Source organism: Nannobrachium achirus (assembly GCF_963921795.1).
Source record: "Nannobrachium achirus genome assembly, chromosome: 13".
NCBI classification, from domain to species: domain Eukaryota; kingdom Metazoa; phylum Chordata; class Actinopteri; order Myctophiformes; family Myctophidae; genus Nannobrachium; species Nannobrachium achirus.
Window position 1 is genome coordinate 15,588,768 of NC_137833.1, and position 18,378 is coordinate 15,607,145.

The 18,378-nt window shown below is 41.8% G+C and overlaps 1 protein-coding gene across 7 annotated transcripts in view; it reads left to right on the forward strand.

The window, feature by feature from the left end:
• xpo1b (exportin 1 b) overlaps positions 1-18,053 on the forward strand; it is a 36,448-nt gene extending 18,395 nt beyond the window's left edge. For all 7 annotated transcript variants that reach the window (XM_080741097.1, XM_080741102.1, XM_080741099.1 and 4 more), the window contains 14 exons: positions 1,372-1,569; positions 2,683-2,821; positions 3,977-4,158; positions 4,723-4,879; positions 5,036-5,199; positions 5,370-5,504; positions 7,504-7,687; positions 7,987-8,093; positions 9,728-9,922; positions 10,971-11,139; positions 12,683-12,817; positions 13,376-13,535; positions 13,779-13,875; positions 15,946-18,053. In XM_080741097.1, coding sequence (XP_080597223.1) covers positions 1,372-1,569; positions 2,683-2,821; positions 3,977-4,158; positions 4,723-4,879; positions 5,036-5,199; positions 5,370-5,504; positions 7,504-7,687; positions 7,987-8,093; positions 9,728-9,922; positions 10,971-11,139; positions 12,683-12,817; positions 13,376-13,535; positions 13,779-13,875; positions 15,946-16,092 — 2,169 coding nt within the window. In that variant the 3' untranslated portion in view covers positions 16,093-18,053. The remainder of the gene's footprint in view (positions 1-1,371; positions 1,570-2,682; positions 2,822-3,976; positions 4,159-4,722; positions 4,880-5,035; positions 5,200-5,369; positions 5,505-7,503; positions 7,688-7,986; positions 8,094-9,727; positions 9,923-10,970; positions 11,140-12,682; positions 12,818-13,375; positions 13,536-13,778; positions 13,876-15,945) is intronic.
• Positions 18,054-18,378: the final 325 nt, after the last annotated feature.

The following is an 18,378-nucleotide window of genomic DNA, read 5'->3' on the forward strand; positions in this document are numbered from 1 at the left end:
GGTATCAGTTAATCATGGTGGGTGTTTGTGGTTGTAATAGTAAACAGAATGATTACAATGTAATAGCAAAATTTGTATTGTGAATACAGTGAAATATGATTAAAATCTGGTCCAGCGAGAGGCTTACGCGAGGGTTTCTTTTTTCAATCTCTTATCTTCAATACTTTTATACAACAGCTGTCCCCATCTAGCTACTGTAGTGACTCCAATAGATCACTGCTCGCTCTCTCTTTAGTTGGAAACAAAGATTTGGAAACTTGATGCCAGTATGAGGACGGTTCCGACAGGTCCACTACCTACCGGCTACCGCACCAAATCACAATGCAGATTTCCGTGCTTCAATTCTGTGCCACTCAATTTGCCCCGGGGTGCTCCAAAACGGACATGACAGGCAACAGCATCACCAAACCACACTTATGTTATGGTGCCAGGCTGCTATTAGCAGAATAGAGGCCACTTTTAGCTTATCAGCTTAAATACGGTTCAAAAATCCTTAAGGCCTGACGGTCTAAACTGTGTGGCTTGTTTATTGCACTCCATAGGATTCCAATACCAGGATGTGCAATGTTTACAAGGGGGGGACACGCAAAATGTTATGAAGCATCTGTGGATGAATTGGATACACTTGAATGCAGAACGCATGCATAATGTTTTATTTTTTATTCCTCAATACTGCTTGCCTAAAGTATCTGATCTACACGCTCTCAATGCCTTGCGATGTGCGACGGGTTGTGCACTTGTAGATCTCCTTAATATTGGTTTAAGTTTAGAATAACAAACAGTAAAGAGACACGAATTAGCTTCAGTTCAGTGATATTTAATTAAGTGTCCCCAGTAGTACAGCATTGTGCTACAGGTTCCTACCTATATTCATACCAATCATAGGTTCTGGCACGTTAATGCACTGTTTATGCACCGGCACAATTTTAATTGTATTGTATAAAACCGAAAACCGTCATTTATAATCCCCTCAAAATAAATGCATAAAGCTGTGGCAATATTGAAACGTCTCCTGCAATTAACAACATATAGAGTAACAACATAGTGATCAAGATGGGAAGAGTCCACAGTCTAGTATTATACCTTTTGTTCCCAAATGAATGAATTGTTATCACAACATCTTAATGAGCAGGATTAGATGAGAAGAGATTAGATAGTACTTTATCGTCCCCCAGGGTGAAATTAAGGTGCCCAAGCAGCGTGCAATATAATAGTATAATCTTAGCCATTATCCCTCAATCAAACCTTTATTCTTCAACTCACTGGATGTTCATCCACAAAAGCTCAATTCTATCTCTCTCCCTCTCCCTCTCTCTCTCTCTCTCTCTCCCCCTCTCTCTCTCTCTCTCTCGCTCTCTCTCGCTCTCTCAGGCTCTCCACTACATGCTGCTGGTGTCGGAGGTGGAGGAGACGGAGATCTTTAAGATCTGTCTGGAGTATTGGAACCACCTGGCAGCTGAGCTATACAGAGAGAGCCCTTTCTCCACTTCCACCTCTCCTATGCTCTCTGGCAACCAGCACTTTGACGTGCCCCCCCGCAGACAGCTCTATCTGCCTGTCCTGTCCAAGGTACTGCTCTTAATACTTGATTGCGACCGTCAGGTCGCTGTTAGTATGAAAAGCTCCACTGGCTGTCAGTCTGTCCGTCTCGTCACACTTTTGCCCTAGTCATATCTCTGCCACCGTTGGCCCTAACAATGCCAAACTTTGCACACACACTCCTTGGATGGCAAATCACAACCTCCACCTCCACTCATTTCTCACATGGCCCTCTTCTAGCACCACCATCAGGCCGATCTTTGCAAAACACATTTTTCGACACTGCTCCTACAGATTTTGGCCTAAAATCACACAAAGCGCTACACAGTATCTCTAAAGTCATGTCATCAACATGGATCTGTCCCATTTCCATATTCCCTCCTGATTGGCTACGATTGCCTTCTAAAGTTTGTATATGCGACGTACGATTATCACATATACTTGTTGTAGGGCCATTGGTGCTACTAAACATTTATAATTTAGACAGTCCAAGGCAATCCGTATTGGCTAAATCAAGGTTATGAAATGTTGTGACAGTCAGATTGCTTTTTTGCTGCTGTTGCGCTTCCGCTCACTTTGTGAAAGAGTTGTTTCACCATTGAGGAAACCAGCTGTGGGCAACTTGGCTGATTGTTAAAATGCAACATTTACTTATCCCTGAGGATGAAGTACCGTAAATAATCTTTGCCTACTTCCTAGAAGACAGCAAAGCAGTTGGAGCGAGTGCAAGAGATCCCTGGAAAGTATTTAAATGAAGAGACACTCTAGAGTCAGCTTGCACCCGTGAAGTAACAGGTGGCTGTCAAGCAGCTCCTTGTTAAGAGTTAGAAGTCAGCAGCGAACAAAATCACAAACAGTGTTTTACTTCAGAAAGGTGAAATTATATGTGCATGCCTGCTATTATACAGTAAGCACAGATGTGCCTGCTCAGCACTATTCTAATACAGTGGTGTTTGTATTTATGCATTAAGGTAAATGTGTGTGGTGCGTGTGTGTGTGTGTGTGTGTGTGTGTGTGTGTGAGTGATTGAGTGATCTGTGTGGGTGAGCACATGTGTCTGCGTCTGTCTGTGTGGCAAGTCAGAGAGAATGTCATTAACTGCGTGCACGCCCACCGCTGACAAGCATTTATCCCATGTGGCAGGTGCGCCTGTTGATGGTGAGCCGGATGGCCAAGCCTGAAGAGGTGCTGGTGGTAGAGAATGACCAGGGGGAGGTGGTCAGAGAGTTCATGAAGGACACAGACTCCATAAACCTCTACAAGAATATGAGGGAAACGCTGGGTAAGGACTTTAATGGCAGTCCCTGAGAGGGAACTGGGTTGGTACAACAGCCAATAACAAGTTGTAGATGGACCACAGGAGCAGATTAAGATAAAGACTTTTAATACCTAAAGGGAAACTTATAACACTTTAATATCCATAATTATATTAAAATCAACCAATCCGTACAATACATATCAGTAAAATGGTATCAAATGTATTTTTCAAGGTCCCATGGTTTACTTTGGCACATTGCAAAGCCTGCACAAGAAGAAAGTCCACAATGATACAGTGTAGAGAGGACATAAGTCTTCTTATCCACATAAATAATAGTTGGTTATATCAGAATCATCACATTTCACACGATACGCAACGCTGCACGTTAAGATCCAATAACATAGGGCTATGCCCACTGTCAACATCCTTCTTTTGTTTGTGCATGGTTATTCTTTTTTTGAGGAACTGGCAATGCCCAGATTGCCCACAGCTACAGTGTGTAATGAGATGGTTCCCTCGTCCTCTTCCACATGCGTTCTCTAATGTCATATTGTCTCTGCAGTGTAGATCTTAGCTGGTGAAACTACTATTTCATTGATATGCAGGGACATGCACATGGTCTCATACACACACACACACATACATACTGTACATATCCATATGCATATACTGTGCATGCATCCCTCAATGTCCATGTTTCACATACATCTATCCCACACTCACTGGGAAAAGAATGGTCATGTTTACACTACACATCTTCGTTAGGTAGATGTGAGAGATGCAGGACTAATTGATCTGTTGTCTGGGGGATTTCTATTTCCCCCATCCTTCCTCCTATTGGTAGTAGTGTGTAATGTCAGCATTATGGGTGAGTTCCTCGAACATTGACCAAATGCCTAAAATGCACACAGTAAAATCTCTCCTTAAGGATAATGTCTGTTAGTTTAGCTCAGAGATTGTACAAATGTAACCAAAAAGTGTACAAAATGTTTCATTACATTTGTACATCACACTATCTGAAGTTGCAAAATGGATTGCAAAATGGATACATTAACATTGTACAGCAACACAGTAAAATACTTACTGTGTAGATGTAAAAAAAAATCTAAAGTACAACAAATTGCTAATGTTGAATTTATAATTGTAAAATACCTGTTCTGTTATCATTTATGTCCACAGTGTACCTGACCCATTTGGACTATGCGGACACAGAGCGCATCATGACAGAGAAACTGCACAACCAGGTGAACGGTACAGAGTGGTCCTGGAAGAATCTGAACACACTGTGCTGGGCCATCGGCTCCATCAGCGGAGCCATGCACGAGGAAGACGAGAAGAGGTTCCTGGTCACTGTCATCAAGGTACTTTAAATACTGGCAACACAATGATAATAATAAAACTATGACGACAAGTGTTCGCCGGCTCTACCTTTTTTCACTGAATGAAAAAAAGAAAAACACTGGTGTACACCACCTCTGAAAACAGTAGGCTTATCTCTTTTTTATGTTAAGCTTACATTAGTTTAAATATATATACATATTTTAGACAAACGTAACTTAAGTTTTACTAAGACATGACAGACAGACAACAATAAACCAGAAGGAAATAGAAAGACAGAGATGGTAGATATGGTAGTAGATACAGAAAAGAACCCCAGATGTTATCAAGTGTTGCTGGTTTCCTCCCATCATAGTATTCTATCATATGTGGAGTAAAGTAAGATGTCAATTCATTCTTTAAGCTTAATTAATACTCCCTCACACAACTATGTACAGTATGTTGCTTTCTGACCAAAAAATTAGAAACAAGCAACAAATTAGGCTTTACTATGCAAGCCTTTGGAATGTGCAAAAGAAAACACTTCAAGATGAACAGTTATTATGTTCCACTGACTCTGTGTGTGTGTGCGTGTGCGTGTGTGTTAGGATCTCCTGGGTCTGTGTGAGCAGAAGAGGGGGAAAGATAACAAGGCGATCATTGCATCCAACATCATGTACATAGTTGGTCAGTACCCACGCTTCCTCAGAGCTCACTGGAAGTTCCTCAAAACGGTCGTCAACAAGCTCTTTGAGTTCATGCACGGTAAGAGAGTGTGTGCGTGTGCATGTAAATTAATTCTATACTTATTATACAGAACTGTATATGGCAGTGGTTCTCAAAAATCATTTTTTTTGCATGTGCGTGCAATAATATAATGGCTGTCATTAACTCCCCTCCTCCACCCCCACCCTCCATCAGAGACCCATGATGGCGTTCAGGACATGGCATGTGACACCTTCATCAAGATTGCCCAGAAGTGCCGGCGTCACTTTATCCAGGTCCAGGTAGGAGAGGTGATGCCCTTCATTGACGAGATCCTCAACAACATCAACACCATCATCTGTGACCTTCAACCCCAGCAGGTCCGTGCACACATACTGTCTCTCTCTCTGTCACTTCTTTATCTCCGTCTCAATCTCCCCATCTCTGTCTCTCTCTCTTTCTCTCTCTCTCTCTCTCTCTCTCTCCGTCTTAATTTACTGCAGTCTCTTACATACTGTCTCTTACAATGTCATGTTTTGTGTGTGTGCAGGTACACACCTTCTATGAAGCGGTAGGTTATATGATCGGTGCCCAGACAGACCAGGCCGTACAGGAGCACCTGATAGAGAAATACATGCAGCTACCCAATCAGGTGTGGGACAGCATCATCCAGCAAGCTACCAAGGTAAGAGAGACCTGTCTACTACCACAAATATTAGCATACTAAACAAAACTACTAACACAAAATCATAATCTAATTCTCCAATAATACTGTGTTAGTAGATTAAACCATTGCCACAAAATAATACTCTAACTAGAAACGTCTCCGCCAGGTCAGGTATGTTATTGTGACCTCCTGGTGGCCAATGTGAAAAGGGTGACATTTGTTCCCTGACCTAGTGGGGACTGGGGATGTGCATGCAAAGTTTCCCAGAAATCGCAAGCTGCGTTCATGATTTGAGGCATTTTGTTCAAAACAGACCAATCCTGCAAACTTTGTAAGCCAATTGTTATCCAAATAGGATGGAATATGAAATATCGGACAGATCCGTCTTGATCACATGACTAAAGAGATACTGTGTACTGATTTGTGTGATTATTATTATTATTATTTTTATAAAATCTGAAGGAGTTATGTCCAAAAATATGTTTTACATAAGTCGGCCTCCTGGTGGCGTTATAATAGGCAGATGTGAAAATTGCAGGGCAAAAGTTTTCCCTTGGCCTCTGGGAATTGTTCAGACAAGGTTTTACACTGATCGGTGGAGTTATAGGTAAAAACACGAATCGGCCTGTTGTAGTGCCACCATGAGGTTAATTTGAACATTTTTAGTGGCATTTCTTCTTCTGCCTAGTGGGAATGCGTGTGCACAATTTCACCAAAATTGCATGCTGCATTCATGATTTGAGACATTTTGTTCAAAACGGACCAATCCTGCAAACTTTGGAAGCCAATCTTGGCCAATCAGGATGAAATATGGAAAATCGGACAGATCCATGTCGAACACATGACTGTAGTACCTACAATCGGTACACATGCACTGTGATTTTTGGACAAGATGAAGATCTGTTGTACTCACTGTCCAAAAATGAGTTTTGCAAAAATCAAGGTGGCGCTAGAACAGGCCCATGTAAAAAAGAATTGGGGCAGAAGTTCTGAATTGGCATCCAGGGAGTGTGTGTGTGTGTACAGTTTGTCCGTGACCGGTCCAACCGCACCGGAGATTAGCTGGTAATGGACAGACGGACACATACACACACACACGGACGGACAGGATGCAAAACATAGTCTTCCCATGCCTTCGGGCCGGCGGAACCAATAATACTATGATACTAGAACAAACTACTACCACAAATATAAACTCTAATACTATTTCATACTCCAGAAGGTTGTCAGACTGAATGTGTTTCTTTACACATCAAAAGTTTATTTTCAGAGCTTGCATGCTGCTAAAATGCCAGCATTGCAGACACAGGTGTACTGCATTTCAGTCAGTGGCTGACAGCAATGAGAGAATGTAAAAAGAAAAGAGAGGAGGGGAAAGACAGTTTTGTCCAGAATCTTGTACTTGGGGGGGATCATACAGTACCAACAGATGGAGCATAATCAGCATACGGACTTACTGCCCAGCAGTCATATTGAGTTGTGTGTTGTTAGAGGAGGGTACTTCCAATCCAACAACACCACTCTAGATTGATTTCATCACCTTCTAAGTAAAAGCTGAAGGGACAGTACAAGTTAATGAACTCACCTAGTTTGTTGTTGAGGTTGGAATGAAAACCTGAACACGCTCAGGCCTTCATGACCTGGTCTTGCCATAGCTGAGTGGGTAATCGGAACAGTGTCTGTCGTCCAGTCTGTGTCCAAGTGTCCCTGACCAAGATACTTAACCCCTAACTGCTCCCCTGGGACTGTATTTCCCCACTGCTTCTAATAGTTAAGATGTGTTAATGCAGGGATCAAATGTCATCTACAGTGTGTGCAAACGTACACTGACAAATGACCCCCGAAACAACCAAAGGGGACCAGATTATTATGGTTAATTAATAATTATGACATAGCTGTGCATTGGGGCTAGTTGTGATATAATGTATTCAAGTATTGATCTGTTTTTATTTCAAATGCTGTAAGGTTGCTCTCTAACCTCCTCCATTCCTCCTCCTGCTCTCCCGTGGGGCTCCAGAACGTGGACATCCTGAAAGACCCGGAGACGGTGAAGCAGCTGGGCAGCATCCTGAAGACCAACGTGAGGGCCTGTAAGGCTGTGGGACATCCCTTCGTCATCCAGCTGGGAAGGATCTACCTGGACATGCTCAACGTCTACAAGTGCCTCAGTGAGAACATCTCCGCTGCCATCCAAACCAATGGTGGGTGCAACATAATGGCTGATTCCCAATAAAATAAAATAAAAGTATTGAAATCACCATAAGAGCTCTATAAATAAAAAATCATGTTATTAATTTACAACAACAGTCATTAAAGCCTGGTTTTCTCTTTGTTTGGCGTCGGTTTGATCCGAGGCTCGAGTCTGTCTGGCTGTAATTTGTCTATATCATCTGAATCATTTTCTCTGGAACTCTGTAGCCCCACAGTACACCGTCAGACTAAAGTGAATTTGTTTGTTGTCTGCATTCATTTTCATGCATTATGCGTGTGTGTGTTACAGGAGAAATGGTGACCAAACAGCCCTTGATCCGGAGTATGAGGACGGTAAAACGGGAGACGTTGAAGCTGATCTCTGGCTGGGTTAGCCGATCAAACGATCCACAGATGGTGAGCGCCAGCTCTTAGATAATCTTCTAAATATTGTTTCAATTGAAATGCATTCATTCGCTTTGATTTACAACAGGGGTCTTCAACGTTTTCAGGCCAAGGACCCCTAAGCTAAGAAAGAGATGAAGCAGGGACCCCCACTACATATTGTATAAAATTGTGTTGCAGATTTGTATTTAGTTGTTTGACCGCACTGTCAAATTTGTGTTCATGTGGGTTTTTTCCCCCAGAAATGTAACCACTTAAAATCGTTGACACTTGGTAAATTTGACCTTTTACTTGGTCTGCTCTTTTTATTTACCTCTACACCAAACCTATTTGCCAAAAATAGCTGATCTACAAGCTCTCAACGCCTTCCAGTGCGAGGCATTGAGAGCTTGTAGATCTGCTATTTTTGGCCAAAGTTCTCCTCAGAATAGGGATGCGAGGGTTCAGATTGTTTCTTTTAAAATAATTATCCTATCACACAAAGATTTGGAGGCCCCCCTGTAGTAACTCTGAGGACCCCCTAGGGGTCCCGGACCCCCTGATTTACAATAATCATCTATTCACTCTTTTATACGTTCATTCATTCACTGGGAGCACACTTTTTGTTCTCAACATTAACAGATGTAACTACATTTTTCAAACAAAATTGTCTCCTTCGGCTATCGACCAATAACATGATAACCAGTCTGATGTTGGGCGTGACACAGCACTTTGGCTGAGGGTGACAAGACTGGCAGTAGAAAAGAATTTAAACTAATCCAACTGTTATTTTTAGATCAAACCCAAAGCCTTCATTTTAGCACAGCTGAGTTGTCTACTTCCTGGTTAAGCCACCCAGAGCGTTTATTAGTGGATTATTCATTATTTGAGCTGTGGAATCCATGGATGGAGGACTTCATTATGTTGTCTTCTTTAAAAAAAATATTTTGCCATTTATCGTATTGAAGGGTGGTGCTGAAATGGAAATATAATATTTGACATTTCTATAAAATTCCCCAAACTTGGTTTAGCTGTGGTGTTGCATGCCCTGACATTCGCATATTTCATTAGCCTCATAAATACTTTCTCAAATTCTCATTACCCAGTTGCTTGAAATATTATGATTTGGATTAGCATCATAATCATGTCTGAGCTTTGGCTCATGATAAGTCTTAATAAGGTTTGTTTTCATATAAAAACGAAGCAATGCAACTTCAAATGGCATTCGAACTGTTCAAATCTACTGTCTGACTATATTATGGGGCGGCTGTAGCTCAGGAGGTAGAGCGGGTTGGCCAATGATCTGTGGGTCAGAGGTTCAAATCCTGGCTCCTCCTGTCAACATGTCGAAGTGTCCTTGGGCAAGACACTGAACCCCACGTTGCCCCCAATGAGTTGGTTGGTGTTAGCTTGCCACCATTGGTGTTTGAATGTGGGAAGTGAGGACGCTGGCATCGAATGTTCGCCGCTTCACTTCCCAATGTATGAATGAATGAACCATTGTAAAGCGCTTTGAGCACTTGGAAAAGCGCTATTAAAATGCAATTCATTATTATTCTGACCGTAATCCATGGTTGCAGCCCTAATTATCGTCATCCTCATCAGTGTGTTCTACTTGGCCACGCTAATCTATCTGTCTGTCCATCCTGCCTTCGCATTGTTTCCAGGTTGGGGAGAACTTTGTCCCTCCGCTGCTGGACGCCGTTCTGATCGACTACCAGAGGAACGTCCCCGCCGCCCGCGAGCCCGAGGTCCTCAGCACCATGGCGACCATCGTCAACAAGCTGGTAGGACACATCACCGGCGAGATCCCGCAGATCTTCGACGCCGTGTTTGAATGCACGCTCAACATGATCAACAAGGTAGGGGCCTGAGGGGACGGAGGGCACACCTTCTTGCTGTTTTGAACCTATTTAGGCCTAGAATTATTGAATGCTTTAACCAGTGAAAAATAGCAGTTATACAAGCTCACAGCGCTGCGAGCTTGTAGATCTGCTATTTTTGAAAAAGTCGTGAAAATGTGTGCAAATCTTTGAATATATGTGTTTTCAAAGCGAACGTTTGTAACTCAAATTTTGCTTCTGGGGGGTCCTTGGAACTAAATATTTTGAGATGGGGGTCCGTGGCCAAATTCATATCATTTTGGGGGTCCTTCACATGAAAAGGTTTGAGAACCACTGACATAGTAGTCTCTCAAGAACAGACTAACTGAGCTCCAGTTAAGTGAAAAGGACCTTTTCTTTGACGATGGCTGGCCAGGTTGCTGACATAGAAACGTAGGGTTTTCAAAAAACCTTAGACAGATTCAAAAGACACGTATAGAATCGGGTCAAAATTTAAATTTTCACAAGCAGCGTGGCACTGGGTGCCGCGCTGTGAGCTTGTATATCTGCTATTTTTCAAGCATAAAATAATGATACACAATAATGTGTACCCGTTCTAAATGGGTTAAATGCCGTCCGGGTCACTCTGTGGAACATTCTCTTTTGCTTGATCGATCTTATATTTTCAATTGTACCAGATGGAAGACATTTTATTTTGATGCATTCTTGCCCAGGGATCGAAATTAGTGTCAAACCAGAAATAGGATGTGGTCAAAGTTTGTGTCAAACCAGAAACGGGATCTAAATGTCTCAATAGAAGAGCAGGGAGACAAAATACAACCACCCCAATTACGTTATTTTGCATTAACTCTACCGTACAGATTGGCCAAAATACACATTTATTCACAAAATAAAAGTTATATAATACAGCTTTAATATTAACTAATATACATAGGTACTGTATATTGACTGACAATGTGCCAAGATAGTTGCAAACACAAGTCAAACTTAGAACATGTGAATGTGCCCTAGATTTTAATGGGCCGTTATGAAACTTAGATGTATTTGGATGTTTTTTGTTGAACAGAACTTTGAGGAATACCCAGAGCACAGAACCCATTTCTTCTACCTGCTCCAAGCGGTCAACTCCCACTGCTTCCCAGCATTCCTGGCCATTCCCCCTGCCCAGTTCAAGCTGGTCCTAGACTCCATCATCTGGGCATTCAAACACACTATGAGGAATGTTGCTGACACAGGTAAGGCTGCCATGAGACACTGTGAATTCATAATGTGATATTTACTAGTGATATTTAGCATTGTGAAGAATACAGGGTTTCCCACAAGTCTGAAACATACTTGTGGCTGTAGGCAGGGTAATGGGTGGGGTGGGGTGGGTGTCATCATCATCATCCATGACAAAAAGTGTGACCTTTAACAGTGATGTGATATATTTAATGCTTTAATTTCATATATATTTCACAGACTCCCTCATCCACCCAACCCCCATTTACCCACATAGGAAGAGTATCTTAAAAACTAAGTAACCTTTAAAGTTAAGAAAGAAAAGAGAAGAAGCAAAAAACTACTTTTTATCATGTACAAATTTGTCTCTGTCTGTCAGAATACTTAATCTTTCGTGGTTTTTCAAAGAAAAGCTCCCAACACATGAACACCTCTGGTGCTGCTCCATTTATCCACATTCAAAGACAGGCAGCCAGATGCCCCTCTTTCAATCTGTTTCACCACAGTTTTGACCTAAATAACAGAGTCTTGGCTCTGAATTAACAATACAGAAATGACTGTAGATGCAAAATACCTCCATAATTTAGTGCTGAGAGAAGGATCAAATACATTTTCTCTCCCTCTGCACTCTTAACTACTTGTGCCAGCCATGGGGCTTGATTCACTGACCTCCCCTGGAAAACCAGTTTAGTCTCTGCAGCCCGCCCGCACTGCGGGCGGGCGGGCGGGCGTACATTTCAAGGCTGCTTAACAGCACCTCTCTGGTCACCAAGACTCAGGCTACATACATAGACGCATAGTTACACACGGTCACGCTAAGGAGACGGTAGCGACCACCGTTCAAAGATCTGACTGATAGATCCTGAGAACATGACTCGGAGATAATTGTTAACTTGACACAATTTAATGATTCAAGGAATACAACAGATTTTTTTCTATGCATTTGTAGGGCGGGCGTATATCACCTTTGTGCTACTCTGATTGGTGGTTGGGGAGGGTGTATCACCGTTGCTGTTTCCACTGTGTTTGTATCCTTCCAAAGTGGGTTTCTTGGGCTACTCTGATTGGTTCTAGGTCTAACCAATAGAGTCCATTTGAATAGTTTTTGTAACCGCCCCCAGATATTATTTTTGAATGGCCGAGCACCAGACTATAAGCAGTGTGATATTGTCTGGCTGTGCGAGGCTTCCACCATGTGGCTGTGGGCTGCCGGTTCTTCCTTGGCCTTATGGGGGTGTTTCATGCTGATTAAGTCCAACGGTGCCGGAGATTAGCTGCGCACAGCCAGACAGACAGACAGACAGACACACAAACGGACAGTCTGTCTCCGGCCTACAGCCTTTCAGCCTGGCGGAGACAATTAACTGACACTTGTAAGTTTTGAGGCTTATTGTAGACAGGAAGGTGAAGGCAGACAGGATGAACGACATGATGATACAACACCGGTGTCCAGCCACACTGGAACCAGAGATTATGTTGTGGTTAGGTAGTCAACACATTAATCCGTTCATCTACTGGTGTAGATATATTAAACTATGTATTCATGGTCTCCTTCAGGTCTGCAGGTTCTGTACACACTGCTGCAAAACGTTGCTCAGGAGGAAGCAGCAGCACAGAGCTTCTACCAGACGTACTTCTGTGACATCCTGCAACACATCTTCTCTGTGGTCACGGACACGTCACACACTGCTGGTGAGATACTGCAATCACACACGCTCAGTTTGAGATGGGTATTTGACACTACTCTGTACGTTCATATATAAAGCATTCAAATATAACTCAGCTTCAGATATTACTGGCGTAACAGAAATGTGATTTCATTGTAGGTGTATTATATTAAAAACTAAAACACCCATACAAAAAGATAAACGCACACCTACTTAACTGTATGTTAACCGCTCACAGCACACATGCTCTTCCCCAACCAATCTGCAAGAATACACACACTTACTGTAGCACAAAACCCCAGGATGAGGATGCCGTTAGATGTTTCAGATAGATGCCAAAGCAAGGTGTTCTGTGCAAAAACTGAGGCTTCAGTATAAAGTTTTATCAAAGAGAAGAGATAAATATTGTTATCCACTTTCAGCCCTTCCATGTCTTTAAAAAAACATTTAGTTTAGTTTTTGGCTGTATAAAGAGATGCCATTATACTAATAGTCAGCAAAAGGAGCACCCCTGTATTTTATTTTTTTGAGTCAGTCGTTCACTTTGCTTCAATATATCCATCTGTCTGTGTATGTCTTGCAGGTCTGACCATGCATGCGTCCATCCTGGCCTATATGTTCAACCTGGTGGAGGAGGGTAAGATCACCACAGGCCTGAATCCAGCCAGTCCAACCAACAACCAGGGCTTCATCCAGGAATATGTAGCAAACCTGCTCAAGACAGCTTTTCCTCACTTACAGGAGTGAGTACAGACATGCAGAGAACAGGCAGACACACAGCAGCTCACACACATCTCTCATTCCCACATGCACAAACTCACATTACCAATCGTTCTGTCTCACTCTCTCTTTCTTATCCCCGTCTCATCTCTCTTGCTGCCTCTTTCCTATCTTTTCTCGCAACAACGCGTGTTCATTCATTAATTTGTTGTCCTCAAATAATATCTCCCTAAGACTGTGTGTGTGTGTTTATTTGTTTGCTGCAGTGCCCAGGTGAAGGTGTTTGTGACCGGGCTGTTCAGCTTAAATCAGGACATTCCTGCATTCAAGGAGCACCTTAGGGACTTCCTAGTACAGATCAAGGTGAGGATTTCTCCCATCTTTCCTGTGAGGTTTGAGTTTAGGTTTGCACAGTGAAAGAAACTTTACACAAAACGTTACAAAGCATCATGTTGTGAATTGTAGATCAGTTATTTTCAGTGTGCACCACTAGTGCGCAAATAACTATAAATCAGACTTAATGAACGTTTACAATTACTCCCATTTCATTGTTCACTCATTGGTGGGTGCCACTGTAGATGAGATATATAAATGCATGTATGAAATGTTGTGGGTGACTAGTTAGTGCAAAGTAAGGAGATAAGAATAAGATACAGTTTAATGGGGTGATGTATTACTGCCAGTGTTATTGTATCCCTGTAATAGATTGTAAGCTAGAATAGGCTTAGGAAGGGATTGGATAACAGACCATTTCTCCTGCCCTTTAAATCTTAAAAAGGAGAATACAGTGGAGCAACAGTGCAGTAGTTAAGAGGTGATAGAGGATTACTTTGTGTCGGTCCTGCGTTACCGAATCTGGGTTTATTTTCCAATAATTAACTAATTATCTCGCTTATTATTTGACATAAAACATAGATTTAAAAAAGAAGCCTTTCTTAGCTTAGACGCTTATCAATGTAAACGGAGGAAGAAAAGCATTCAGCTTATTCAGAAATATCAGACCGCATATTGCCTTGATTGTTATTTGGTTGTTTGATTGGTACAGCTGTCTTATCCATTGATTTGGCACCTTTACTATCAACTCTATACCTATATTGTATTCCTGCTATAATCCGGTATACTTGTGTGCTAATAAACAAAACCAAGTGTCCAGCGGCTAATGTAAGGTTCTGCATGCCTCTGGCATTGTTGTCTATTGTCGGCAGTAGAAGGGCTTTCTCACCACTGTGCAGAGGACGGCTTATCACCAGCTACATAGCGGTCCACTGAGCTATCTGTTGCCATAAATAACATTTTCCTGCATTGCCAGGTCATGCCTTTAAGTCCATGGTCTCTCTGCTCATTGTCTGAATAAAACTCCTGAGCCAGCTCCACTGAGTTGCTGAAGTCGTTCATCGGAACAGAATATTAACTTGAAAAATGTGCTCCAGGCCAGGTTGTAAATTAGAAGTAAATCTTAGCCAATCAGGATGAAATATGAAAAATCTGACTGGTAGATCTAGAATACCTGATAACATAACTATAATAACATGACTATAGTATAGAGATGATGTGTGTACAAATTTTCGTGAAAAATCTGTAAGGAGTAATGGCCAAAAAATTGTTTCGCAAAGATCGGCCTCCCGGTGGCACTATAACAGGCCAATGTGAAAATGTTGGGGTAGAGATTCTGGCCTCGAGGCAGTGTGTGTGCACAGTTTCACGCTGATCGGTCCAACGGTGCAGGAGATGAGCTTTACATAGACAGACGGCCGAGACAATAAGGTGGAAAAATAGGTTCAGTCTCTTTGCATTTATCATATCAAGAGAGAGCTACACCTTACCGTAGTTGCTGACCCTTTACACTGTACTGTTCTTTGTGTGATGTTTTTCCAGTATCTCAATATGTATGAGTTTGTATGTGGACCGTACGCTAAGGCAAGGGTTCTCAACCTGTGGGTCGGGACCCCCAGGGTGGTCCCCAGATGATTAGCTTAATGTGCAACATTGTATTCTCTCGACAGTAAACAAATTAACCAACATGAAGTTTAAGTGTATAGAGGGTATCTGCGCATTTCTAAAGTGACAATTTAAGGACTTTTAAGACCTTTTTAATACCTCTAAAATGACAAATGAAACATTGGCCAAATCGTCAAATATTAGAAGCAGAAATTGTGACAATTTGCTCACAGCGCTGCGAGGCGTTGTGAGCATATAGATCTGCTATTTTCATAATAGAACCGTGTTAAACAAAATGTAATGCCTCAACTCTTACAACTCCATGTGCTCTTCGGGTGGGGGTCCCAGTTCAAATATGATTCTTTTGGGGGTCGCGGACTGAAAAGGTTGAGAACCGCTGCGCTAAGGGGGCGCGTTGGGTAAACAATATAATAATGATAACATTCATTCAGGCAGCCTAGATTAACCAGTCACACGTCGCTCCCCGTCTTGCAGGAGTTCGCGGGGGAGGACACCACAGACCTGTTCCTGGAGGAGCGAGAGGCGTCTCTCCGTCAAGCCCAGGAGGAGAAACACAAGATCCAGATGTCTGTCCCCGGCATCCTCAACCCCCACGAGATCCCAGAGGAGATGTGTGACTGAGCAGCCAGCTCCACACAAACATGCAAAATAAAACCCTAACCACAGTAAACATAACACAACCTGAAAGGAGGAGAGCGAGGGGGGCTGGAGAAGAGAGTGCCCTTCCCCTTCCACCTTGGTGGCCGTGCGGGTTCGAGTCCCATTGGATGTTTGTCGACCAAAACAATGCCAATACTATGTAAATGATTAACCGTGTCACCCTGTGGCCCTTTTTACATAATATGCGTTTTCTATGGAGACTTTTTTTGTGTAATATCTTTCCAAAAGATCCAGGCTTCGGTTTTCTGTTTGGTCTAATTAATGGCCCCATCCCAAGATCTGCATGAAGAGGTTGCTACAGTTAGGACAACTTAACCATAATGGGTTTCTTTTGTTTTGTTTTTATTATTTGCTTCCTTACTCGTTCTGTTTTTACTCCCTATAGTCCCCATATATTTGTTTATATATAAAATATATATATATACAGTCTGAGCAGAGTTTTTGTGGAGAAAAAAAAAACAAATAACACAGAATATGTGTCAAAAGAAATCTGCATAGAGGCCTGTAGAACTCTGGTGATGCAGGCAAACAAACAGGAAGGAAGTGAAGACGTGGTCTAGGTTCTAGATGCGTGCGCACCGCGTGATTCCTAAACCCACCAGGATTGAGTTAAGACCCGCCTCCTCTCGATAATCTTAAGTATGAAAGTGCCCATGAACGTTACTGCTCAAGTGCAAAGTACTACCTACTGATCCATTACAATAATACACGCAGCATAATAGGCCCAAAGCCATATCCAAACCATAACAATTTAACTGATAATCAGTAAGAGTTTTTATTTTGAGCACAGTAGTGACAAATTAATAGCTTTCTCAGTACGTTTTTCTCTTTAGCAAAGTTACAAAGTTTTCCCTTTATTAAGCACAGTACAATTAAGTCAGTTCAAGATTTTTTAAGCACAGTTTATTTTGAGCACTGTAGTGAGAAATTAATAGTTGTGCATTGTGCAAATGCAGGCTTTTCTCAAGTACAAGTCTTCATGCTCCTGACTTTATCCACCCTCCATGGGATTTCAGCCACTCCTGGAAGTCCTCGCGTTTCCGCGAGGCGGGTCTTAACTCAATCCTGGTGGGTTTAGGAATCACGCGTGTGCACCCTTTGTTCTGGTGCCCCACTGACTTGTGGGATAGAATGTGAATCGAGCGGATTGTGAATGAAGGTCTGAGGAGATGCTACTCGAGGCATCACTATCAGCGTCCATTGCTCATAAGTTGCGTTTAAGTAAAAACAAAAGGATAAAATAAAGTGTTTGGCTACGGCGGGAGTTTAGTTTTTGCAGTTATGTGCATATCATCCCAATTGTATAGCACCTTTAATACCATGGGAACATGATTGGTTATTATTTTTCCTTTTTATTCTATATTTTTGTCTATATTTTGCTGTTGTGGGTGTGTGTGAGCGTGTGTGCTGTCGCCGCGACGACATCAGCCTTTTGTTTTCCTCTAAGAGGATTGTTGCTCATTCGTGAGCCTTCATTAAATGGGACGTGGACATGATATTTATGGGGGGTTCTTGGTTGGCCGGTTTGGTTGCATCTTTATAACATCTTGTTTAACTCAGACGGTTTTTTGAGGTTTTTGAATTGTTCTAATTTACACTGTTTACCATGCTGTAGTGTGCTTCATGACACTACGTTTAGAGCAAAGTAAAATAAATTAAAAACTTGGTTTACATTTAATTTTGTATTTTTATTGTTTTATTTTTTTTGCATTCGTTTATTTTCCATTTGTATCTGTTGAGTTCAATCCAAATAATAACAAAAGGCTTTTATCCAGAGAGCAATTTGATTGCCAATATGTTTAATTAGGCAAAGGAATGTATAAATCCATATAAGCACCTGATCTCTAATGGAAAGTTTCCCTAATGAAAGTGTTACATTTGTTGTGAACTTTTTGAACTGATTAAAGTTGAGAATTTTATAACTCTGCCTTTAGCACAGATTTCTTTCATGTCAAACAGGCAGCACCAGAACTTAAAGGACAATACTGGTGTCAAATACATGCACATCTTCGGAATCCAAAGAATGACCGTTACTGAACTGAACATTAATAATTGAGCCATTGTTGGTTAAACTTGCTTAAGAATTAAAATTTACAGTAGTTCATAAATCAATGTTTTTTTCTCGAAGGATCATTTTCAGTTAGACTTTCCAAACCAATTCTATGATTTGAAAATAAACCTTAAGTTGAACTCGACTAACTGTAGGCCTATGTTGTTTTTTTAGTTTCAAGTTAAATCAACAGCAAT